This window comes from Ambystoma mexicanum, chromosome 2p, assembly GCF_040938575.1.
Source record: "Ambystoma mexicanum isolate Mex_15411 chromosome 2p, UKY_AmexF1_1, whole genome shotgun sequence".
In the NCBI taxonomy this organism is placed as follows: domain Eukaryota; kingdom Metazoa; phylum Chordata; class Amphibia; order Caudata; family Ambystomatidae; genus Ambystoma; species Ambystoma mexicanum.
In genome coordinates, this window is record NC_090923.1 from 631,152,965 (window position 1) to 631,180,719 (window position 27,755).

The 27,755-nt window shown below is 43.5% G+C and overlaps 1 protein-coding gene across 2 annotated transcripts in view; it reads right to left on the reverse strand.

Moving 5' to 3' along the window:
• TRAIP (TRAF interacting protein) overlaps positions 1-27,755 on the reverse strand; it is a 535,773-nt gene that overhangs the window by 326,221 nt on the left and 181,797 nt on the right. For both annotated transcript variants that reach the window (XM_069644161.1, XM_069644162.1), the window contains exons 5-7: positions 27,614-27,741; positions 26,343-26,437; positions 7,385-7,498 (exon numbers count right to left, since the gene is read on the reverse strand). In XM_069644161.1, the coding sequence (XP_069500262.1) occupies positions 7,385-7,498; positions 26,343-26,437; positions 27,614-27,741 (337 nt within the window). The remainder of the gene's footprint in view (positions 1-7,384; positions 7,499-26,342; positions 26,438-27,613; positions 27,742-27,755) is intronic.

The window sequence follows — 27,755 nt, forward strand, 5'->3', positions numbered from 1 at the left end:
CTCTGTCTCGTGTCAGTACTTCCCAAGGACTGTTGAGTTTACTATCCTACACATGTACATTGAAGTGTGGGGTACTGAGGTGACAGACGGAGGATAGGAGGGTGAGGTGGAGTGTGAGAATACCACATTCTCCCTGGATAGTCATCCCTAGTCCCATAGGGGGGAATCCCTCCACATGAGATCCGCCCGCTTAGTAACACCCCCATGGGGGCCACTGGGTAGCAGCCGCACCTCCCCGGCCCCATGGGAAGGGGCGCCCCCTTGGAAGAAGGGATGACATACAAGGATTCGTCACACTCCCAACATGTCAATTTCTTTCAATCTTCCACATTATTTTGACATAAAATACTTTTAAGGATAGTCAACAAATGAGGGTTGGCTTACATTTCCTTGGCTTATTTCTGTGAAATGGCAAACGAGCATGTCACAATGTTCCAATTTGCATGAATTGGGTATGGGCTAAAATGGCAGTGGATTTTATTTTTTAACAAAGCAGAACTTTGTCTATGATGGACCCAAGATCTGTTCCATGCATGTTATGTGGTTCCATGTGTTAAAATTGAGGCAAAAATGGCTGTGAACACAAAATATTGCAGCAAAAAGGCTGTGGTTTTGCCGCTGCAATCCATGTAAAGGATGCGGGGGATACCCCCGCTCCCCTTAAATGGTGTAATGGGTTACACCTTTAACGGGTCAAACCACAGCATTTTTGCCGCAATTCTTTGTAGAGGCGTAATTTTTGCAGCAATTTTACCAATGCATACGTGTTGTGCTGAATGTTAAAACGGTCAGGAAATAACACTTTAACTAGCTTCTGACAGCATCTGTAGAACGTGTGCATGCAGACATGTATAAAACTGTATTTTGTTAAATGTTGAAATATCTCAGACTTAAAACTTTCGACTGCAGGTCCCACCTGCCCCACGCTGCACTTAAAGACAGCAGGCGCATCAGCGCTGGCGTGTCTTAGCCGATTTGTGCTGGTTTGTGTCGGGGCATATGGCGGTGGCTCATTATACCATCCTAAGTAATCGCTATTTGGTCAATACAGTTTTCTTTATTCTCTTTGGGTCATCAATGTTAGGACAGTTTTTCTAAAGTCCAACTAAGGGCTTCATAAAACCATATCTGAGGCAGTACAAAACCTCTACCTTTAGTATAAGGCTGTACCACCAGAGAACATTTGGTAGCTTAGACAGAGCAGCCAGGCTTATTTTAGGAGGCAAAGAGGGCTGTAGCTTGGTAAAAATAAATTGTAGCACACAAATGGTCCAAAGAAACACTGAAACACTATGTATTGTATAAATAAAGTGTTTCTTTAAATACAAGTAGGCCAGGATAAATCTTGGGTAAGTACTTTAACATATATAAAGACAATTGTAAAAACGAACTCCATACTTATGGGCTACTACCCAAAGTATAACCTTATTTAGATTACATGAAGCAGTCAAGGGGAGTCAAAACCTAGAACACATTCTGAATGGCAGTCAACTTTTCTTTAAAACCAGGTTATATATACTTTTACCATACAATCAGTAATTCAAGGGTAATAGGCCTGGTCAGTCATGCAGTGACAGTTACAGAAATCACATAATAAACCAACCGAGTTACAAGTATACACCTTGTAAAAGATATTACTTTGTGGAACACAGCTCAGAGCTAGTAAGGTACTTTCTGGAGGGGCCTTATGTTACTCAATGAGAAGTATGAACATTCCATAACTATTTTAGAATGCATTAAGCAATTCTGGGAGAGCAAAACCCAATGTTACAAGTTTCGAAGAGCAGCAGCTATTCAAGGTAAGTAAAGATCCATATACTTTTAAGAGGGGCTACAGGCAACTCAAAAACAGTATTTACTTCAAGACTGTTTTAGAAATGCACTAAGCAGATCCGGGAAAGCAAAACCCAATTGTACACTTTAAGAATGACAATCTGTTATACAAGATAGATAAACCCGATTGGTAAGCTTTTACACTCCTTCAGTTAAGAATGATAAAACTGTTTCAATACTTATTACGTTTCAAGTGACTATTTGAATTGTAGTGGCTCGCGCACACAGATGTTACAGGTAAATTACAGTAATCACAGTTCCACTGTTTAACTAGTAGTGGCTTGCACTGATACTTGTTACAATAAAATTACCTTATAAAGGAGCATCCAGCTACTTGAAGGTATGTATAATCCCCAAGACGGTTTTAGATCTGTATAAAGCAGATTGGGGAAAGTGAAACCCAATGGTATGCTTTAAGAAAAAGACAATTCAAGGTTGGTAAACCCTATTGATAAGCTTTTACACTCATTCAGTTCAGAATAATAAAACAGTACCAATAGTTATTACGTTTCAGAAGAGGGAAAAATCATTCAAATTAAGTAAAATAACTTAAGAGGGGCAGAATGCAACTCTAAGGTAAGTATAAACTCAAGGACACTAGGGAACTTATTCTATTACAGAGACAGTTACACATTTCTTTAGCGAGGAAGTACTTTTATACTGGCTAATACTTTAAGGCAGAATACCTAACTTATAAAGTACTTCCCTAGGCTAAAGCATGAGTTTTCACAGATGCAGAAGAGGCACCCCAGTGGTCTAGGAGCCAGCTGTCGACAGATCAGGATAGGGTTCAGTTGCAGGAAAGTCAAGAGTTCCATAGGAGATCTTCTTAAACGAGTAATGATTCTCTTTAGAATTAGTTGAAGTATTGAGGGACTTCACAGAAGACTCCCTTATATGCGTTCCATCATTAGGCCTGGGCAAGTGGTATGGGCAAACTCCCAACCACACGAATCACCCCCTCAGTCTCACAGGATTCACACAAGACTTAAGTTTAAGTATTACCCAAGCCAACACAGTACCTTAGGAGAAAATAAGAGCTTCTGGTGGATGCCATCAGGATACAACAGCACAGGACTTGGTCCCTGGAATATTGGTCTGGTGACAAAAGAACTGGCCAATGGAAGGGAACTTGCAGCAGCAGTCAGAGCAGGTTTCCAGCAAAGGTTTCTTCACGGATTCTCACAGCTCTGTGGAGTTGGTGCTCCCTTTTACAGGAGCCAGCCGAAGAACAAATATCGCTGGTCGGATTCTCTTCACTCTCTCGGTCCTGCACTCTGGTAAGTGGACGTCAGGGATTCGAATCCAGTCCCTGATGTCCAGCAGGAGTTCAAAGTCTCGGATGGATTCGGACTTGGAAGACCATGCACTGCATACTGGCTCGAGGTCCCTGGGTATTGGCAGTTTGCAGCCCCGCAAGGTCGCAGTATGTCGAGGGATGGCTCAAAATGCTGGTCTTCCCCAGTCTAGTGGGTCTCACCAGCCTCTTAGTAGTAGGAGTTGTAATTTTCGAACCCCCATTTCGATTGGAAGGAAGGGTTGCAGTAGTCTCTCCCGTCGCTGGAAATCACTACAGACATCTTTTCTCCATCTTCCTCTTCGGATTCAGCTCCAGTGGTCGAATTGTCAGCAGCTTCTGGTATCGGAGAACTTTCAGGAATTAAAGCACATCATCTGCAAACACTCCCTGCAGTTTACAGAAAGAGGCGGTGTGGCTGTCCAAACAGAACAGCTTGTGCCCCATTGGGAACTGGCTCCTTTCAGGCAAGGTGAAAGACAAAGGGCTGAAGAGTTTTGGACTCCTCCCTCGCTTGCTGCCTTCTCAGACACTCTGGAGCCTCAGTGGGCAATACAAAGCATTCCTGCCGAAGGCAAAACTTCAACCGAGGCCGTTCCCACCTAGAACGCCAGAAGACAACCTAGGAAACAACAAGCAAAGGAGAAATGGCACACAAAAAAAAGGAGACCACCATTTTAGCAGAATGGTGGCCCTCCTTTGCAATAAAGACTAAAAGTCAAAGGTAAAACCACTGCCACCAACCATTCAATTTTAACACAAATATTACTAGGTAAGAAAGAGGATACATTGTATTCACCCGGCACTCCACATAAGGTGGGGTGTGCTACCTCACTAGAATCAATGTAAAGGGGATGTGAATGGAGAGACATAAAAAGGTCACCCATGAAAAGAGTAAAGACTATGTGAAAGGGGGACAAAGATCCCCACTGACCTAGGGACAAGGTGAAATATTGAACAAGTTCAAGCAAAAACTTCTGGTGTTGACAGAGGTCAGGAAGATTTATCATAAAGATGAAAATCTTACCCAACAACCAGTATTATACCTTATCATACTACGCTGTAATCATGGTTTACTCCACAGGATTTGAGCTTCTCCTGGCAGCACAAAAAGCTGGCCGGATGGCCATTGTAGAAAAATATCTTACTGTTAAACAAAACCCAGATGTATTCACATAGGATGAGCTCCCTACTTTGAATTTTCCACAGAGGGATACTGAAACCTCAGGTTTGATGTCCAAAGTAGACCATTTACTATTTCAATCACAGAGGATCATGTGAATATTGACAGTCTCAATACCTGAGGCAGATGTTAGTCCCCCAACGACATCAGTTTGCTACAAATTGGTTTCCACTTCACCACCTGAAACCAATGGCCTTGGGCCAAATAACCTGGATACACCTATAGCACTAGCCATAGAGAGGTACCATACTGCTTTTAAAGCTAAACAAGCTGTGGACCTTTAAAACAAAACTATAACTTCAAACCCATCAAACTTTTCCCCCCAACTCAAACAGATTGCACCGATTTTCTTGATAAAATAGTGTCATCTGACTATTCCTCTTGCTTGGCGAGGTCTTCTGGCAACCTTGAGGAATCGGCTTCCGTTGATTCAAGAACTTCCGTAATTGTCACAAGCTCTGCTACCTCTTGGTTACTACTCTGGGAGGCAGCATCTTGATTTTCATTCATCCCATTACTCACACGGCCCTTCCGCTTGCAACAGATCACCAGTTCCTTTTCAAGCACGTCCAGTATGAGCGAGTATTTGAGTACTTCACCATGAATGTGATTACATAATTTTAACAACATTTTCAGAGCGAAGTTAATAACTTCGTTGTGTGCCAAGTTCTCACCAGGATCAGCATCCATACAGCTCTCTATGGAGTTGTCATCCGGGATTAACCCTAGCAACCTCAGAGAGCTTGATAACCTCGTAGGGGAGGAGGGCACAGATTATCAAGTAAGGTTTTCTCTTCAGAAGGTGCATTAATCACATTACTCGTTGTTGCACCTCAGCCAGCAGAGAATGACATAGGTTGAGTTACGAATTATTGTTTTCAATTACCACAGAAGTGCTGGAATTATCGGCATTTTTCTTTGTGATTAGTAGATGCACAACATGCTCGGTCTGCCGGGCCCTTGAAGTAATTTGTTATTTTACCCTTGGAGAGTGGCACCCGTATCTTGGGCTCTATTCTGGGCCTGCTTTTCACCCAGATGGGTATTTTCAGCCAGAGTAGCAACCTTAAGGTCACGCAAGGTGTAATCGCTCCTTCAAGCTTTACCCGGCATTGAATCGCTTAATCACCCTCCTTATGTATACTCCGGACCGATGCAAGGAAATCTACCTGTGACTTGCTATTTTCACAGTAACGTAGCCAGTGTGAATAATCGTGCGCCCACACAGATGTGGATCCAATGTGCAGTAAACCCAGACTTGTTAAGTATTCTATACTATGGTGTACCTACGTTCAGCAGTGAGTTCATATAAGACTGTTGTAATGGCAATCTTCGCACAGTCAGATGACGTTTGCTGGCGTTCAACTCACGGGGGTTTCAGATAGTGCCTTTAGTGTTTTGAGTCCGTGCTACCCACAGCAAACGGTGGCAAACTAATTTGCTCCCCGCGCTAATCTATTTGTTAAAACCATTTGTACACCACAGCTGCCAGAAGGTGGCATAACTATATTAATTCAGAATATTATGACATGTAAAGGAAACAATTCCAACAAAATGAGGAAGAGAAGCAACAAAACAAAATAAAATATTTCCAGAAACCAATTGATACAAGAGTGGAGAAACAAATAATTTGCTGTCCTGCATAGGTAGAAAATGTAGGAACTAGATATGGTAGTTGTAGATGCACATAATCATGGGGGGTAAGCGTTGAGGGATGCAGCGAGCAGGGACCACCACCTGCGACTCTTAAAGAGAGATCACTTCTCTTTTGTATGCCTTTTGTGGACATATGGTGCATACGAGCTCAGCCAGTTGGGAAGCATGGCCAGTAGGAGCTCCGAGTAGCTTGAATCCAGTGTCCAATACAAATACAAATACAAATTCAGAACTCTCCGCCATTAAAATTCTGAGCGTCTCTTCTGCCCCTATTGTATGAGGTACAAGAAAAACAATAGATGTTTGGGCTATACAAATGAAACCTGGAATGAATATTCCCATTTATTACGACACCATGCAACTGTAGGACCACCATCAAGTAACTCAATTATGAAGTGTTCTAATCTGAAAGAGACTGCAACTGTCAGACTATTCAGAATGAGACTAATGCAAGTACAAGTGTGGTTTTCCACCATGTTGTGGGGCCTTAATGCCCAATGATAACGGATGAATGTTTACCCCTCTTCCAGTGTTTAGATCTGGAAAGGGCTGTGAAATAGAGCCACAATATCATTAACATCAGTTAGTATGCTGCACAAGTACTGCTGCATAATCAGACTCTTTACATGTAGGTAAGTTATAGTTTACTAGTTAGTCTGGTGCCATTCAAAACAGTTTGTCAATTTCAGTACGGTCACAAAAATGCATCCATTTCAATTTGATAAAGATGTGCGATTTAGGTACACATTTATGTTTTTATGGAAATGTTGTGCATTTCCTAAATAAACGTATGAAAGATGGTACACAAGCAAGGGGGAGCCAAGTATAAGGTTAAGGAAAAGAGGGACACTCAAGTGAAAAAGGGCCAGTTACCTACTGGGACATCACCCCTGGGGCAATCCAGATCAGGCCAAAGCTCTTGCAGCTCACGAAGGAACTCAAGACATCACTCTTCTGTCAATACCTAAGTACCACTGAGGATCCTTATGTTCTCGCATCACATCCCACCATAGCGTTGAAAAACCCATGTCACATGTTGTAAATGCCCCCCCCTAAGTTTCCTTCAATTATATTTACGGTTCTTAGCTACGTTTACACCATATAAACCCCCAAATACAAATATTTGTATTTGATGGGGGTCATTGGGAATCATCATATAGTAGACGCATGGAGTAACAATAGCAGAGCGGTAGCTGGCACTCCACCTGTTATTTAAGCAGCGCAATTATTCCCACACTATAATAACTTAGAATAACACTGTGTCAGAGGCTAAATTACTAATAGAAATAACTTCTTAGTGTGCAGACAATACATCAGAAAAAACAAATATAATAGACATGAAGGTTCCAATTCTAACCCCTTAAATTCGCTAGGCCAGTAATGAACACAGTCTTGTTACTACAGAAAATACCTACTTCTTTAATGATACACAGTAGATCGACAACTGCTCGACAGCAGACTGGCCAATGCCCATATCTCGGACCATCTCCTCCACTTCTGTCCGCTGGCCCTGGAGTAATAGCTCGAGGCTGAAAAACAACATCCGATTATATTAGCGGTGAAAAGCATATTTGAGATGAAACAATTTATATCAGGATTACAAATGCTAGAGGGATGAACCAAGAAGAAAGAGGTGTTCTAAAGTGCTTTGGGAATACGGACCAGGGTCCTCATGTTCCAATATATGTTTGATGACCATGCTGGTCAGGCAATTTCTGCTCAGTGTACCCAGGACCTAAGAAACCTGAAGTTTCAGGTTGCTTAAGTACAGACGTTGGTGCCCGACATGAACGGGTTCTCTCACTGAACCATTTGGGTCACTGCATGTAGGCAATGATGTCCTGCTTGTTGGTCCTTATTTGAAACCCAAGGTCATTAACATGTTTAACTGCACTACATTTATAACCACTGACTATCTCTGCTCACGGGTGGGAGACCAGAACACTTCACTTTCTCGAAACAAAGGTTGGCTTTCTTATTTATTCATTTCTATTTCACTCCCAAAGAGCACTGCAGTGCTAATTTACAAATGTTCTCAGTGCGCAATAACAGGGGAAAAAGTCAATGTCAGGTTTGCCATTTATACCCATCACATTAGAAAAGCCAAGCTGCAGTAACCCCATCGGGGAGCAAGGCTAGCTCAGGGGCAATGTGTTTGTATTGGAAGCAACAGAATGTAGTGCAACGCAGGCTCAAATCCCGATCCCGTACTTAGAAACCACTTGTTGGTATTAAGCGTGTTATAAATGAAAAATTATACAAATTATTATTTAAAAAATCATGCACCACAGTGAGTTAATATTTGTTCATGCATGGCCGAATAAGGGTATTCCTATTCTACCTGTTTGAATGTTTTCTCATAGAGAAGATTGTGTGATTTAGGGATGTAATAAAACACATTGAGGACTGGACTGAGAACTAGGACTATTTTATTTTCATTCATCACTGGATTTTCTTTAACATTCATTCACACTATAGCAAGTACATACGTTGCTGCACAAACATTTTCTGTCTGGTTGATGACTGTTTTAAAGCAGAAAAATCTAAATTAAATGCTGCTTCATTTAAAGCAGAAACATATAAATTGAATACCACTATATTTACAAAGGCCTGCTCAGATTTTCGAATCTTCCACTTGTCAATGAAGTAAGAGTCTATTAACGTCTATAACATGAAGAGATCTTTTTACAGGAAAGAGGTTTGGTGTGAAACTATGGACAGGAGTCAACCTGCTTAACATGAACATCTGGCATCCCCTTCAGAAGGAAAAAGAACCGTCACAAGTGCATGACTTGGAACACTGACCAGGGCATATGAGAATCCAGAGCCAGTCTCGTACTGACTTTCCGTGCCAATGTCATGTAAAATAGGAAAGCAACTTTTTAGGGGAGGAACTGAATGACAGACTGGTCCCTTTAGCAGAAATGGAGGTAAACACCTACACATTGGTGAATAGATTTAAACCCCTACAAATTCCTCAATGATCGATTAATGCAAAAACAATTACATGGAAGGATGTCTTGTATTAGCTAGAATTGCAGCTAAATGGTATGGCAAATTTTGGCAAAAGAGAAGAAAAAGTAATACAGTCTCTTATTGCCTGTAATGGGTTCGATGGCCACCTATCTTTACGGATATTTGAGTTGGCCTCTAGTCTGCATTAGAGTAGGTACTCTGGAAAATTGCAACCAAGTTCAGCTATGTTAAATTGTGATGGCACACACTGTTGGACAGCCTGGATAGAATATGGTCCCAGCATCACTGTTTCACTGCAAAAAGGCAAGGCCATTAAAAAAACTATCCAAGTAATTTCAGTTTCCAAATACTCCAACTTGGGTGGAATGAAATCCAAAGGAAAAATAAACCAATTTCTTACATACATTGCACCTTGAAGTTTGCCTACAAGTACCTGAGCAGAAAACAAGGGCATGGCATGCCAAGTTTCCGGCCATCGTGACGAGATCTTAGTGTCCCTTGCCAGTGGTCGAAGCCTCCTACCAGTTATGGGCTGCTTCAGTCTGCTCAACACATTAACATAAGAATCTACTTGCTTTAAAATGGGTTGCAGTCATTGCTAGCAAATCAGTGACCGATTGTGTAAGGCTCCTTGAGAGGGGATTAAATCAGGTGCCATTATGTGCGCACAAATACATAGTGGTTGTCATTGTCTTTTGTATTGAAGGCTATGCTATGGGTGGCAGAAAAGCCCTGAAAGCCAAGCGGACCAGTCTCAAGTGGTAGGATATTGACTAACGCAGTTGCTTGGGTCACCTAGGAGGTGAATGTAATGTTCACCAGTTGATATGGATGCAAACCACATCAGTGTCTGTCATCTAGGTGATCTTGCCAGTTACTTACCTTCTCAACATCGCTACCATATGGATCCTAAGGAGCTAAAATTGGTATTGGCATTTTCCTCTGAGCAGCAGTTACTCATCACAACCCAGGAGCTATTAAATTCAAGTCTCATGAAGGAGTTCTCAGGACAGTGTGTGTTTAAAATAAAATATATAACTACAAGAGGATTAAAAGTAATGGAGCAACTGACGGAAATACTACTTTTGTAACTCTGTCCAGTACATAGAACCCATGATGCTTTAAATGCCATCTAGAAGATCCCTAATGCATCTTTATTCAGATTTCCAGACAAATAGATTGAATGTCAAATGGACAAGGATATAATACCTGTGTAGCATCAGATGGCTTGGGGAGCCAAAAGGTAGCTCCGTGTGGCTGTTGGTTTTCAGCTAATTAGGCTTTCCTAGACCGGAAGCAAGAGCAAAAACACTCCCAGCAATGTGGAACCCTGAAACATGTTGTGCACTTAGCATTGTCCGTTATATGACAAACAGGCATTCCTTTCAACAAACTAACGAACTGCCCTTTACAAAAAATAAATTTACCTTGCAAAATGAACCTCCTTCGACTCCCGCATTTCCCGGGCAAAATCAAACATGAAGGAATTATTTTCTATTCTTAAAGAAGTAGAAACTCCCATAGCACCACTAGGTACCTGCTCCAAAGATAAAAACTGGTGCTCAGAAATCCAAAACGCCTTAGCTAACAAGATTGCCACCCTACAAAACAAAATCTCTAGCAAGAAAGCTTCCCTGAATGACACTCTCCCTTCCAAACTGCCTGAGAAGCTCACTGTAAAGGATACTACACGGTTCAACTTCTGCCAATTCACCACACTAGAAGTAGAGAACATTATTTTGTCCCTGAAACCGTCCAACTGTCAGGGCGATCTGTGCCCTGCACAGCTCAAAGATGCTGCCTGTGACCTTTCCCCGTTCATTACTAAAGTATTCAACGCCTCCTTCTCTACTGGTTCCAACCCCACCAATTTAAAACTATATTGGGTACTCCCACTACTAAAATAAACCCACACTTGACCCAGCCACGCCTCCTAAATATAGACCCATAACGACCGTACCATTCCTTCTAAAAATATTGGATAAGGTTGCCCATGTACAAATACAGAAGTATTTGGAAGAACACCACCTACTAGGAGCCAGACAATCAGGCTTCCGTCCACAACATGGGACTAGACTGCTCTCATCGATCTTAGAGCACAGATAGACAAGCTTGGAGACAACGGCCAAGCTGCCTTACTCCTCCTCCTAGACACCTCTGCAGCATTCCACTTGGTCGATCACTCTGTCCTATGCATGCACCTACAAACTTCAGCTCACTTCTCGACTGAGGCCATCACATGGATCAGATCATTCCTCAACGATAGAACCATGAGGGTCTTTTTACCCACAGCAGCAGCAGACCCCATACCCATCACCTGCAGTTTGCCACAGGGCTCCTGTGTCTCCCCCACACTTTACAACATATTAACCAAGCCCCTTTTCGATGATCTGGATCATCTTGGTATCACCTACACAAACTATGCAGATGATACCCAGATCCTCCTTCCGCTTTCGGGAGATTACGGGAAGGATTTGGCCTTGGTGAATAGGATTTACATCATCATCCAGGCATGGATGGCCACACATGGACTATACCGTAATGATGATAAAACAGAACTCATCATCTTAGGCACCACCACCAGCATAAAGAAATTAGGCCCTGCCTATTGTTCTTTCACGATCGATGGCCATAGCATCAACGTAGGACAAGAGGTTAAAACACTAGGCCTCTATTTGTACTCTACCCTTTCCTTCAACAGACAGGTGAACTCCCTAACCTCCTCCACGGCCTACATGTGCAAATTGATTTGTGCAGCCAAACCCTTTCTATCCGACACTAGTTGCTTGACCCTTGCTAGAGCCCTCATACTGTCCCGTCTGGATTACTGTAACGCTCTCCATCTTGGGTCCTCAAAAGCCACCCCCATTAAACTGCAAACTCTCCAGAATAACGCTCTTAGAGCAGCACTAGGCATTCAAAAGAGAGCATATCACAGTACATTCCCAGCAGAATCACTGGCTCTCTATCAATGACAAAATTCTCTTAAAAACTGCTTCTCTCACACACAAATCCCTCAACAACGCTGCCCGATCTATCTGATCGACAGATTTTAAAGACAGACCTCTTTGAGACCCATAAGATCGGCCTACAAAGACTGCCTTTCGATTCTAAACTTCAAACGTTCCACTATAGGGGGCAACAGCTTCCCAGTGAAAGCAGCCAAACTGTGGAACTCCCTTCCGTCATCTCTCAGAATGGACCCGCCCTTTCAAAACTTCCGTTCTAAGGTCGTTTTATGGCTGAAAACGTAGGCCTTTGAATCACTTCCAAACTGCCAACTGTATATATTGCACTGCTGTCACTTACTGTCTGCCCATCTGTATATATGTATATTTTCCGTTTATTACCTTTACTATGTATACGTATAATATCTGTACTTCTTGTTGTAACTAAGCTTCGCAATCTCTTGTAAATGCTGCGCACTGGTACCCGAGGGTATGACCGTGCATTACAAATAATAAAAACAAACAAGTTTAATCATTTTCAATGCAGGAACATGTCTGCTATCACCAATTCCCAAAGATTCTAAGTGAAAGGAGGACTTTGTGGCTGTCAAATGAATGCTTGACTGAAGTAGAGAGCACTTGTCTGAAGGAAACCTAAAAGCTGCTGGAGTTCAAAATAACTCACAAGCAGTGAAGTTCAAGAACCCTGAACATGCCTCCTGTTGATCAGGTGAAGAAAACCTGCATTAATGTTCATTGTTTATAAAAGTTACATTGTGTAATGAGTTCTCATGGTTCCAGGGCAAGAGAGAAAGAAAAAAGGAAAAAAGCGTTACAAAGTGTGAAGATGAATTTTTAGAATCCACCCACAAGCAACCCTATTCTAGTGAACAGGGAGAAGACACTGATGTCTAGCCAAAATCAATCAAGGTAGGGTAGCAATGCAGCAAGGCTTAAACTCAGGAGGGCTTGAGAGTGGTCTGGGGCTACAATGAGACACGCAGAGAACACTCCAATAATTGAAGTTAAACCGAATGTGCAAAAAAAATTATTAGGCCTTTGAATACACAGCAGTGTAATTAAAATGCTCAGGTACGTATTGCCACTCAACTACTACTATATTCCATATATACATTCACTGTTCGATGGTTCTACTAACAGAACACCAACACTTAACCTTTAAAACAGTTGTGCAATTGTTATAAGCAACACTTAAACTGTGTATGTAAAAGCAAGTGATGTCAAATATAAATAGCAATTTAGAACCAGTTGAAGACCGGTAAGTAGCAGGAAAAACACCCACATTAGCACCCGGGCAAGGGGAACCAGCCAATCAGGTAGCTAGGAACACTGACTTGAACCGCCAGTGCAAGCCCGCGTTCGAAGCAGCCTGTCAGCCGCTCCTCTCGCCACCATCTTCCCCCACCTTCCCAAGTCCCCTTTTTTATTCCCCCTCTGCCCCCAACATGGTTTCTTGCAGCTGCGCTTGCCGCCACAGACGCACCTTCCTCTCTGCACAGAACGACTGCCATGGAAACAAGAAGGGCTCTGTGCGCAGCCCACCTTCCCTTTCCATGGCGGCCATGTTGTTAAATGATTGTCCTTCATACAACTGTACGCTGCGCGTGTCCCGTTGTAGGAAGGAAACCCTTTCTCTTTTTTTTTTTAGCACCCCAGGATGCCGCTTTGGTAACCCATGGTGCTAATTGCCTTAACACCCGATCCGACCTGCCTTTTTGGGTGTTAGCGCCACAAGGAAACCTAGATTTAGGTCCCTAATCCTGAATCAATCCTGCCCAGCTAGGAAATGTGGCATAGTGCCCAAATGTCACCAGTTCTACAAGATTCACTTTGCATGAGGGGTTACTAAGTGACGATTGCAGTAAGTGTTCCACAATTAGAAAAGCAAGGTAAGTAAAGTTCTTACAGGTACCTCTGCCAAACCCACCACTCTAGGGAAAGCTCAGGGGGGACACATGGCAAGACCACCACAGACCATAGCCAAGCAAGGGGGAGATAGGGTTACAACTTTATGCCCATACAGCCCTATGATGTGAGTGGGGTAGTAGTAGGTATGCAAACTCTACCGCCTTATTCATATTACTTCAGGTGTTCCTGAATCTGCTAGATCCTCATTTCTAGGTTTTGTCTGGTCGAGGGAGGTGTAGGGGCTGTGGTAGTAGAGGTCATGTTCTGCTTCGGGATTGGGGCCGGCTAGTCAGCGGTACCGGGTTCTGATGAGACTGTACTGAAGACTGGACGTGCTTAGCACAACGGGGTTAAGATCGCCATGGAGCAGGCAACCTCAGGGGACCTCAATGATGCGAAGAAAGCGGGTTGCAGCAGTGGTCACCACGATCAGGCAGTGACAGGCTATCATTTTGGCGAGAACAAAGGAACAGGTCCTGCACAGCTTCTCTTTGGTCAGGAAGGCAGAAACTGCAGGTAATGGTGTCTTGTACCTCAAGTCGAAGATCTCCAGAGTTCCAAGGCTGGAACGACAAATGGTGCCGTAAGGCCCAGAAGAGAGCTGGTCAGTCCACTGGATTTTTCAAGTACACTTCCATAGGCTCAGCAGGCATGGATCATACAGCATGGGTCGGAACAGGTTGTTCCCACCAAGCCAGGAGTCCAAGCGCCGACAAGTGCCTTTTTGAGATCCGTAGAGAGGAGCAGTGCTTCACTGGGACTTGGCTGGAGATGATGCAGGTTGGCTGCGATGGTTGTCTACTGGTCGTCAGTGGGCTGCACTTTTTCCATAGGGGTCTTGCCTTCAATGATGATCTATCGAATGGCTGCAGGAGTCCTCCGTTTAGCCAGGATTTGGACTGGAGTCTCCCACAAGCCCACCAATGGTAAAGAGCTGCACCATTCAAACTGGCAGTGGTGTCCAGTCATGGGAGCTTAGGGCCACCACTTCTGACATGAATGTAGACTGGGTCTAGACAGACCCAGCCCCCACATCTGGCCACACCCACACAGACCGTCACTTTACCAAGGAAAGCAGAGGCTTTGCCTGCCATAGGGCTTCTTATACAAGGCAATTCCAGACCCAAGAGGGCATGAAGAAGGGCAAGACACAAAATGGCGAAGGACATGAAAAACGCTTATGGAATGCTCCCACAATTCTTCAATTTTGCAAACCTCAAAAATAGCCCTTTCAAGAAGCAGTCCGTGTTTTAAATAAAAAGTATTTTTTTTAAAAAAAGATGAACATTTTAGAGTTTATGGTACTCTAAATGGCATGTTGCTGTAAAATGCCAAAGTGCATGTGCGAAAAGTTAAATACACTATTTAAAAAGATCCACTGCCTCCAGCACGTCGTGGCCACAATGTGTCTGAAACAGTAAAGTCCCAACCGCACTTCACAGTAAGGTGATATGTGCAGTTTTAAAATAATATAAATTCCACTAAGGGATACAGGGTCTCTCAGTACCAATAGTCTTAGTGACTGCTCAGTCTCTGCATTAAACACGTGAGCCAAAGCAAGCTAAGTAAAGCGGATGGCTTTACATCCTCCAAAAAGCCACGCTAGCATGCAGACATCAGCAAAAACATAGGGTGTCCCATTGAAGTCTATGGGGGGAGCAGACCATATTATCTTTCCTAACACAAACCCTAGAAGAATAGGCAGATTTACAGATCATGTCAAAAAATGTAGAGGTCAGTGAAAATGAACTGAATACCAAAGAATAGCACCCAGGACAGCACATCTTCTGCTTCCCTTTGCAACAGATTTGTAGAGGGGAAGGTCCAGTAAATTCTTGTTAGGTAAGCGTATGAGCAAGTTGGACAAGTAGTCTTAATCATGGTCATATAGAGCGTTGTGGAAAAGAACTAAAAACTTACATTTACATCTTGCACTGAAAGGGAGACCTTGCCAGTTGATGTTGAAGATTAATTTAGCTGTTGAGATTCATCAGGGAGACAAAAGGTTTTATATTGCTGAGTAATTTCAGAGTGAAGCAGGCAGAGTACTAGGTATAGCTCATATGGTCCACAGTCCAGAAAACGAGGAGACACAGGGTCATTCCCAGGCCTTTAGTGTCATGGCTCTAAAAGGTATTGTGGTTGCCGATAAAAGGGCTATGGCAGGACATTTAGACCATGGAACGTTCTCTGGGTGACCAAATTAGGAGGAGTTATTCAGGTAGTAGATTGTTCAACCTGCTTTTAATATGGTTTTCATATGGTATAGGATTAAGGTCATGTGAAAATAAAGTTTTCTGGATTCCAGATAAAGGCAGACTTTTTGTGGGAGTAATCCGATTTACCATACCAGTGATGATGGTATTTATATAGTTCACAAGAAGTGAAGGATGGATTAATTTCCTTAAGAGGGGTCTGAGCACTGTCCTTAACAGGTGGTTACTAAGGACTGAGGGGGGAGCAATCAGGATTTAGGTCTAACTAGTTTGGTCAAAATTCCATGGGTTTACTGGAGTGGAGGACAAGAGTGAGGGAGTGAAGAGAGTAGTTGGTAGTCAGACTAGCTTATAAGGGGGCATACATGAACCTGTACTTCTCTAAAGACCTTAGTAAAGCACAGGTTGGCTGTTTGCATACTAAAACTGGTGTGTTCTGCAAATTCATTGAACATGAAATTTAAAACCTCAAGAACACATTTCCAGAACAATCAATACACTGCAGGGTCGGATTTGCATTCAGTAATGCTGTCCATGTTCACATTTTTCATAGCAAGCAAAAGTCAGGCACAGTCAAAGGCCAAAGCATTCTCAGTAATGGATTTTTTGACAGGTTTAAAGCCTTAGCAATATGCAGACTAAAAAGGCTAAAAGCCAACTACAAAGAAGTAGTTCTAGCTACAATATTTTGGTCGCAGTCCAACTGTGGCTATTTTCGTAACCAGCTAATTGGTGAAACGGAAAGAGGAGGGAGGGAGGGGTCTGTATAGTTTAGAAATTAGGGGTATCTGGCAAGCGAGTTAGGCTTGCCAACATGTTGGTGAAAACCTAGAGCACGAAGGCAATTCTGGAAGAATGCAGTGAATAAGATGGAAGAAGTTAGTCAATCCGAATGTAAAGTCACCAATGACGAAAATATATTTGAATTTCAGTTGTCCATAAAGGGCATAAATTGCCATCAAGAGTTGATCCGGAAGAGTCATCGAGCCAAGCTATGGATAGTGAAAGCGCATCCAGAACATGGCTTACGAGGTCAGGTAGTACAAAAAGGTTCCATGTGTTAATATCCCTGCAAAAATATCACCATACAAAAATATTGCCATATTTTTGCGGCAATATTAAAGGCATGGGACCTGCGGGGGACACCCATGCAGCCCCCATATTTTTAATGACGCGAGGGACACCCCCACAACCCTAGCTCCCAAAAACCCCAAATATTATCCCCACTAAAAATATCACCTATGGCCGTTCCAGATGACCATATATACGGCGATATTTTAGGTGGGGATATTATTACCGGATACCGTAAAAAAGCATGTTGCTGAGCTAGTATTTAGGTGGGCAAGTCATGCAGTGATGTTTGGATGGTGTTGCACCAGCTGCAAGCAGGGGACAAAAAGTAAGGAACTGCAGCACATTGTTCGGCTTGAAATGCTGCCAGTAAATTGGAGGGTAATGGAAAGCTTGGCTCCATGTTGCACGTTGTTCCGATAAAAGGTGTCCAACATAAGGAAGGAGGCACAGCTACAAAGCAAGGTCGGAACTGGGAGGCACTATAGCTTACCAGTATGGAGTTTAGAAGGGTTAGACTGTTCTTACAGGTCAGCTGTTATGAGAGTTGTTAGACTGGGAAACTGGTCATCCATAAAGAGTTGCGTGGTATATGTCAAGAGAAACAGCCTTTGATAATGGTCTGGCCTTTGGTATCTTAGTGATTCTGTGCCACTCAGTAGGTACAATTAGGACCTTCTCCGACATGTGGTAGAGTTCAGGTGATAGAATGTCTTTTCAGGTGCTGGTAGGTATGAAATACTTTGCTTGTCCCAGGCAATGCTTGCAAGAGTCATTACGGGTCATTTAGTTGTTGGTCAGTCTAAAAAAAGGTCGCCTTCGGAAATGGTTGCGAGTTAATGGAAACACTTATGCTACTAAGCCATAGTTGAAGATACTGTGCAGGGCTGTGCATTAACAGGTCCTTTTGAAATCTGTTTTGTTCCACTGTGGTATAGAGTTGTTGCCACACAGAAAGATCTTTCTAACTTTGTAGTTGTTCAGTTAGCATCTCATGTGGCACATACAGGGCACAGCGCTGGGCTTTCCAGTGGAAGAATTCCATCGGCATCCCAGTCCAAGATGTCAGTAAACAGAGTAGTGTCATCTGGACAAATTTCTGTTACAATGATTCAGAGCCCAATGTTATTTCAGTTACACTATCTTCTACTGTAGTCAATCGAACAGCTAGCACCTCCTGCGGGGAAGGACAGGACAGCGCAAAGACTTTCGTCTCATGTTACACATCATTCTAGAGATATAGACCATACCAATCTTGACAGCTGCTTGACAGTTTTGATTTATTTCAGACTAATGTGGGTTTCATTTTTCCACCAAAAATGTGCAGTAAGTTGCGTGCCCCCTTCACAGGACGGCATGCTTTATTGCATGCTAGACCTTCACGGAAACCTTAAGTGCATGTAAAAAGGTGGCATGTGTTAAACCCAAGAGAATATCCATGAAGAATATAAGGATGTCCACGCTTGTTTTATATATAGCTTCTTAATAAGTTTACTTCCAGTTCTTAAGTTACAAGTTACATGACTAAGACATCAGGTATAAGACAGATCACTGGCACCCATCACCCAGGGAGGAAGGGACCAACTGAACTCCTACAGAACACTCAACACAGCATTCTCACACGGATACATCAACATTCCACTTGACACTTGCATGACATCACTAAGCACATGACCAGCTACAGCAGACTCAGACAAGCACATCATAAAAAGGTGGCATGTGTTAAACCCAAGTGAATACCCATGAAGAATAGTTTTAAAGGTTTCCATTAATCTGGGTGCTGTGGAGTGGAGAAACTAGTACTCGGGCTTTGCTCTTAGGCAGGAAGTGTTCTTCTCTTCCTTCTTCAATAAAGAAATCATTCTTCCTCTGCTGTTGTGGTTTTGGTTATACATTCGTTGAACCTGCTGATGGATGCATGTCTGTCCATCAAATAGTATTTTGCACAACTTGCAATCCATGGTGGTCTCAACCATATGCAGCTTGAAACATGTAGACCCAAAAAAAGAAGAAAGGCTAAAGTAGTATCTGGGCATTGAAGGGTGCAGAAGGACACAGACAAAAAGGTGGCATGTTTGGGGCTAAAGACATTTATTAAAAGCAAGAGAAAACCTATCATTCCCTATTCCTAAGAGGAGTTTCCATGACTCAACTAAAGATCTAAGGTAACTGTCAGGATGTTTGTTAAAGTGAAAGTGTCCACGACGCTGTGTCAAGAAAACCTTACTTCTGTCCCTTGCACTATAAACTACGGAATAAAGCAGTACTGTTCTGGTCCCAGGAGAATGTCTCCCTTCTCCTGGACTATGGTCAACGTACCACACAATATTTATTTTGTGGGCCAGGAGAATGCCTCCCTTCTTCTGGAGTTTGTTCCTAGTCTCAAAAACCCAGGGGAATGACTCCCTTCTCCAGGCTTGTTGGACCTCCCTCCTGGTCTAAATTGCCAGGAGAATGACTCCCTTCTCCTGGTAATTACAAAGAAATCTCTTACAAACAGGGGGGATGACTCCTCTCCACTGGTCGGTTTCTTCTTTGGTTGGGCCAACTTGGGTCCCTTCCTAGCCAAGTACTGCCACAAGGAAGATGACTTATCACTCTTGGTTTGGGTCCTCAACGCGGGTTTCTCTTTTGGCCAAATTGCTCCACTTCCCTGCCAAGTACTGCTAGGAGGAAGAGGACTCCTGTCCGTACAGGGTTTCTGCCTCCTGTACCTTCCAGCCCCAACCGGTCCCTGCAACTCTCCCATTACCTTGTCTGTTCACGGGGTGTGCAGCCGGTTCTTCCTGGGGTCCCTTTCCTACTCTGTATGCTGCGCAGGCGTCTGTGCCTTCACCTCGTGGATTTGGATGATGCCTCTTGCCTTCACATCACCGTCTGTCAGCCTCCAAGTGTTCTCAGTCCTGGCCTTCTCCGAGTCTCCATCGGGATTCCCGGGCTTCACGGTCTCTCGTCCTGGTTGGCTGTCTCCCCGAATAGGCAGTACTTTTCTTTTTTATGGCGTAAAGGAACCATGCCTCTGCGGAAGTCTACACCGTTGCAGTTCCTTCTTGGTACTGCTTTTCATTGTTCCGGTGTCCCACCTCGTCCTGGTGCTTGGATTACCCAGGTTGCTGATATTCTTCTTCGTCTCAGTACTTTCCAGAACCTTAAGGTAGTCTACTTTACAACAGTACATGGATCTAATGTCTACAGAGAGGTTAGCAGAAGGAGAGGCTAGAGTGTTTGGGGTGGTCTGATGTTTACAGAAGTGCTATACCCTAGATGGTCATCCTTCTCCCTAGGGGTGGTGGGTTATCCTTCCCCATGAGTTCCTCCCGCATTATACCACCCTCATGGGAACTATCTGGTAGCAACTGCATCTCCCTGGCCTGATGGAAAAGGGTTCCATCCCCTTGGGAGAGGTGACGACATCCAGTGTTGCATCACAAACCCTTCCACTAATGCTGCTGACTTCACAATCTCCTTCCATAGGAAAATGGGATTGGAAATCTACGTTCCCCCTACTCTTTTCCCCTCCTATGTTCTACACAAAAACAGAAGGGCTGTAGGTCCAAAAACTAGCACGTGATCCTAGGGATGGAATCCTTTTGCAGACTAAGCCAAGTCAGGGGTGAACGGTCAGTGATAAGCCTAAACATTCTCCCCAATAGATAGTCATTTAGGTATTGTATGGCCTACTTTATTGCTGGTGCCTCTAAATCATTGGTGGCATCATTTCTTTCTTGAGGAAATAATCTCCGGCTGATGTATAGCAAGGGATGTTCAATAACATCATATTCTTGAGATAACACTATACCTATCCCCCAACTTAGATACATCAGTCTTAAGGATGAATTCCTTATTAAAGTTGGGTACTTGGTGCACTACATAGGATTGATTTCAGAGTGTTCAAACTGGCTTGATCCTCCCTCTGCCAATGCAGTTTTTGAGGCTCTGCATTCTTATCGGTTAGACAGGAGGCAGTGGCAGAGTAATTGGGGGTGGAACTTCCTGTAATATTCGTTAAGTCCAAAGAAAACCTTTAGGTTGCTTAGTTTTTGGAGCTGGCATTTCCTGGACAGCACAGACCTTTTCTAACTGGGGTTGGACTAACCCATTACTTACAAAAAATCCCAAGTATTTCACTGTTAACTGAGCTAAGTGGCATTTTTGGAGTTAGCGGTGAGGCAAGCGCGTCTTGGGACTCTGGTAATTTCATAAAGCTGGAACATATGTTCTTCCCAGGACTGACTATGAATGACTGTCATCAAGATATGCGCTGCAAAATGGTTGCAAAATCTGGCCCATTAGTCGTCGGAAAGTAGCGGAAGCACCATGTAGCCCAAACGGTAGAACATTAAAATGGAATAGTCCTTTAGGGGGTGGAGCATGCCGTCTTTTCTTTGTCTGTGGGATTTAAGGGCACCTGACAATAGCCCTTGGTAAGATCAATCATGGAGTGGTATACTGCTGATCCCAGCCGATCAATGATGTTGTCAACCGGGGGCATCAGGAGCTATCGGACTGGGATATAGCATAAGTTTCATAAAATCAATACAAAACCTCCATGATTGATCGTGTTTTGATACAAGGACTGTTGGAGAGGACCACAGACTTTGAGATGGCTCAATATATGCAGCCAACATTTTCTCCACCTATTGGAGGACTATTTCCATCCTTGCCTCTGGGATCCAATGGGGTTTTAAGTTGACAAATTTTACAGGGGGAGTATGGATGTCAAGTTGGATTCCTTTCACATTCCCAGGTTCACGACTAAAGATATTCGGGGTCTGGGTCAAAAGATCTTGGCTGTCTTGCTGCTGCTGTAGTGGAATGTCAGGGGGCACTAAATTGGTTCCCTCTGTCTCTTCCGACAAACTGGCAATTAAAACGGAGGAAGCTTCAACTGGGTCCTCTTTCCATTCCTTCAAAAGGTTGAGGTGGTATATCTGTCTTATTTCGTCTATCGGTTTGGGCAACTCGAGAAGTTACAAGGGCCAGTCCTCTCGAAGATCTCATATGGGCCATGCCAGCGAGACAGCATTTTGTGTTCTGAAGTGGATAGAAGTCCAAAACCTTCTGGCCAACAGAAAATGATTGGGGTATTGCCTTTTTATCAGATGGGGCTTTTTTATTTTGCTGTACTTACGCTAGGAGGGAATGTACTATATCTCTCCCCACAGTCATTTGGTTCTTTAATCCGCTGTGCGGTTTAAGACTGAGGTACGATGGCTTCTTCCCACATCTCTCTCTCTCAACACATCCAGGGCGACTCTTAGATCAAGTTCATAGAGGAGATCGAATGGGGACCACCACCAGGGAGGTTTGGGAGCCTTCATGATGGCGAATAGTGCCCAAGGAATCATCATCATGTCTTAAACACGGTTGTTGGCCTCTAACAATGACTTCAAAACACTTTTTTAGGTCTTATTAAAGCATTAAACCAACCCATCCGTCTAGGGGTGATAGACAGAGGTCTTTATGGTTTTATCTGCAGAATCGGTTTTACTTCCACCATGATCTTACTCAAACGTGGTTTCCGTGGTCTGTCAACATTTCTTTTGGGAAGCCCACCTGTGATAGAAAAGGGATCAAGTGTTTTAAGATCGCTGAGGTGTATTGCTCCTCAACGGGAAAGCCTCAGGGCAACGTGTGGCATTGTCAAGAAAGACTAACAAGCATCTATTCCCAAGTTTAGATGTTCCAATGGGCCAACTATATCCATCCATATTCGAGAAAAAGCGACCTCCATTATAGGCAACAGTTGTAATGAGGGTTATGTGGAGTGGTCTTTTGAAGGAGGGAACATGTAGTGACAAAACTCTGCATAGACGCCTGGCCAGTAAATCCTACTCACAAACTGTACCTGTGTTTTTGCCATCCCCAAATGTCCCGAAATAAAATGAGCATGTGCTATTTCGAGGACTACCCTTCGAGGACTTCTTGGGACCACTATTTGGGTTTGAGGGGATCGTTCTTTGGTGCTTCGCTATAACAACCCTTGTTTTAATAAAAAAGGAAAAAAGAAAAATGGCCCATCTTTCACTTCTGCCTTCATCCTCTGGATCTACTTTGAGGAAGGCTTTGACGAGAATAGGGTCACTGTATTGGGCCAACGCTAGATTGGGAATTATCTGAGGCTCACTTTCTTCTGTGTGGGGCTTTGGCGTTTCTACTTAAGAGGGTGGATATTCATCAGCCTCCCCAAGCCTTTGGTTCCTATTTCCGTTAGGTCTTGGATTTCTACAGGTTTGGGAAATAGGGAATTTTCTAAAATTCCCTGGGTAATTTTCTCCCCAGTCTTTACATAAGAATATTTACGGTTCTGAAGTAGAACTTGGACATCATCCCGGCAATCTGGGTCCATCAGCCTGGCCGTTACATCCAGACCGTGTTTCCAAGAGAGACTGGACTTGTACACCAATTGGATGTATGTACCCTTGGGGGGGTGCTAAGACTAAGTCAGTTGGTATGAGCTGTCTTTCTCCAGGCTGTATTGTAAAATTGTCGCTATTGAAGAGGTCAAACCATGGCTACAGTCCCCAGTTTGTATCAACTAGGTCAGATCCCACTTCTGACACCATATGTGAGGGTGCAGAAGAAAGAATGACACAAAAGGTGGCATGTTTGGGGCTAAAGTCTTTTATGGAAAAAATAAAGCAAGAGAAAACCTATCTTCCCTATTCCTACGAGGGGTTTCCCTGCCTCAACTAAAGATCTAAGGAAACAGTCAGGATGTCTGTTAAAAGTAAACTTGTCCACCGTCCTGCATCAAGAAAACCTTACTACTTTTCCTTACATTATAAACTAAGGAATAAAGCAGAACGGCTCTGGTCCCAGGAGGTGGTCTCTCCCCTTCTCCTGGACCATGGTCAACGTTCCACACAATATTTCCTTGGTAGGCCAGGAGAGTGCCTCCCTTCTCCTGGCGTTTGTTCTCCGTCTCAAAGACCCAGGGGAATGACTCCCTTCCCCAGGCTTGTTGGACGTTCCTCCTGGTCAGAGTTGCCAGGAGAATGACTCCCTTCTCCTGATAATTACAAAGCAATCTCTTTCAACCAGGGGAAATAACTGCTCTCCACTGGTGGGTTTCTTCTTTGGTTGGGCCCACTTGGTTCACTTCCTTGCCAAGTACAGGAACAAGGAAGATGACTTATGACTCTTGGTTTGGATACCTACCCAGGTTTCTCTTCTTTGGTTTTGCCACCTTGGACCTCTTCCCTGCCAAGTACTGCCACGAGGAAGATGATTCATGTCCGTATAGGATTCTGCCTCCTGAACCTTCCAGCCCTACCGATTCCCACAATTCTCCTGTTACCTTGTCTGTTCCCTGGGTGGATGGCCAGTTCTTCCTGGGGTCTCTCTCCGGCTCTGTATGCTGTGTATGCATCTCGGTGCCTTCACCTTTCGAATCTCCTGCCCAGCCCTTGGACCGACTGTATGGACGCTGCCTATTGCATTCGCGTCACCGTCTGCCAGCCTCCCGGCACCGCCTAGACACCCTCAGGAAAAGGAGTCCCAGTGTCCTCGTGACTCTGGGAGCAGACTGCTCTCGGCTCCATCCTGGCCTTCTCTGAGTCTCCTTCAGGCTTCTCGGTCTCTTGTACTGGTTGGCTGTGTCTCCACGATAGGTAGTCCTTTAGTTTTTACGGTGTAAAAAGAACCACACCTCATGGAATTCTACACCGCTGCAGTTCCTTCTTGGTATTGCTCTTCATTGTTCCTGTGTCCCATTCCGTACTGGTACTTGGATTACCCATGTTCCTGATATTCTTTGTCTCAGTACTTTCCAGAAGATTGAGGTAGTCTACTTTACAACAGTACATGGATCTACTGTCTACAAAGAGGTTAGCAGAAGAAGGAAAAGCTGGAGTGTTTGGTGGTCTGATGTTTTTATAAGGGGTATACCCTTGATGATCAACATTCTCCTTGGATGGGGATGGATATCGGATGGGTGGGGTAGTCCCTCCCCATGAGATCCTCCCACATTATACCACCCCTAAGCGAACTATCGGGTAGCGGCCTCATCTCCCTGGCCTCATGAGAAAGGGTTTACCTCCTTGGGAGAATTGATGGCATCCAGTGATTAGTCACAGCCTCTAGTTCTAGACCACATAGTAATTGAGACTATCACTCATTTAATGGCCAGAAATTAGAACAGTCAACGAGAGTACGGAAATCTGCATCAGACTAAAAACCTGGCCAGCTCTTCGTGCTGGCAACATTTCACAGGAATTCTTCTCCAAATGCATTAATCCTCCTTTTCTGATTAGGAACGGTCTACTCCAAGAAGGTCAAACGTTGAGGAGACTGCTCTGGAGGAGAATTACAGTTTCAAGTTACAGGAGAACTACCTGGTCAAAATCCAAGAGTTACACTGCCCATTGGTCCACATGCACATTAGAGATTTGAGGCAAAAGGTCCACCTAAGTATGAAACAGCCTTGGTTGCATTGGAGAAGGCATATTGGGCCTCTGGGTTGTAGACTGAGACAATACTTTTACTGATAAGTTCCTGCCAAGCTGCTCTGTCTTTAGCGCAATGTCTTCTGGGTACAGAGGATTCCTAAGACCTTTAGATAAGGGATGAATACAAAAAAGCAGATACAAGCAGGTTGGCTACAGGGCGATAAAACCATGGGGGGAAAAAAAGGTTAGAACTTGTCTATGTTAAGAAATAAATTATAATAGGGTATGCTTTACAGCTTGTACAGGGATTCATGCCCTGAAGAACAGCAAAATGAAACAACTATCACTGTGGTGGATGATGGGTTGTTGCAGCAGTCTGACCGGCTTTAAGTGCCAGTCTATTTCAAGGTTTAAAAACCGTGCGTAGCTGTTCAGTGATTTCCAGCATTCAAACACAGAAGAAAAAGAGGAAAACAGCTGGAAATTAGCACCAATGTACCTTTAGGGAGTGCAAGGCATACACAACCACAACAGAACCAGATCAGTATGGTTTATCTGTTGATATCAAGAGAGGTTGCACTCTTACTAAAATGCGTTCAAGGATCCAGAACATGGGCAGATACATTTCATGTTTAGAAATATCAATGAAGATTCCCATGATGGAAAACTGGTCATTCAGGAAAAGCATTCATTACCATACGTGTGTGCAGTTTTAATCTCCATCTTGTGTTCCAACAAGGGAAACTACAACGGACGGATGGATCCAAGATATAGAGAAACAATGGAATTGGAGCAGAAATGCAGATCATGCCAAGCTGTACCATAGTAGTCGTGCAGTCTCACCTCTCCATGGCTTTCATTTTGTTTCTCAGTCGCCGGGCCTCCTCTTTGGCAGCTTTGGTCTCATCTTGCTGCTTCTCTAGGAATTTCATTTGTTTCTAAGAAGGACAACAGCATATACCATGAAGAGGTAGGTAGTGCTAATGAGAAGGATGATAGATGGCTCAGAGGGAGGTGGAGGGGGCGTTACGAGAAACAAACAACAAGTGACAAAGTTACTTGCAGGCGGCAAACCCTTCTGCCAACAACGGTCCCAACAAAACTTAGAAACTGAACTGCTATTGAAGAGGATTATAAGGAATATACTTCAACATCCAACTTCAAGGCTTAATCATTTCTTATTTCAGTTTGATTACTGGCATGTTCTATATTGCATTTATGTCAGACTCCTCAGTCTTGTACATTCTGTATTACTAGGTCCATCTATCCATGTCTAATGATACTCAACTTATTGACCATGGAACAATGAAGGGCAGAGTCTAAAACAGACTGGGAAAGAGTCGACGCCCAGCAAACAAGGACACATGAGAATAATTGCCTTTAATACAAGTCCCAAACTCTGCTAGTTCCTTTGATACTATTAGGCCATGCCTACAGGACAGCCCTTAGTTAAGCAATTTAATATGTTATTCAGGTCTGTACTATAGATTTTATTTTTGCTTTCTTTTCCCAAACGGACACAGACCGCATACAAAAAGAATATCAAACTGCAGTTATTACACGTTCATTTTTACATGGTAATCTGAATACTAAATGTGGCAGTGTACTGGTTGTGTGCTGCCTGGTTGACTTCTCCTTCCCACCTTGTGCAGTAGGCCTTTGACTCCAGCACTCTACTTGGCTTTTCAGTAAGCACAGGCAGACATTTGTTTATTCATTTCATTCCCATAGAAGTAATTCATGTAAAATCAACTGCCCATCGACACAGATTTCCCACTTAATTCCAAGTTTGCATTGTATGATTTGGAAGAGGTTTCATATTTGGGGCAAGCCATGACGGATGAAGCAGTTCAGGTGTAAGTTTACATTCGGTTTAGTCTAAGCATTTGTATGGGACTACATGTCTTTACTAAATAATACTATTTAATTGATTGTATTCCAACCATTGCTCTTTCCCCATTCTATGTACATGTAGGCTGTATGACAAGGGCCATATAATATTGTACATTTGTGCAAAGTTTAGATTGTGGGCCAAGTCTTTTAATTTGCCTACTATTTGCGACCATAAACCCATTTATAGTTGTATGGCATACAGAGACGAATGCCAGGATTACCTTTAAAGCGGAGCACAGCATGTCTGTATCGCCAAGCTCTTTCTGAAGAGATGCAATGGTGGCATTCCGAATATCCAGAGTTTCCCGCAGCATGTCCACGATAGACTGGCACTCCCGCTTCTCTTTTTCTGGAAGACAGACA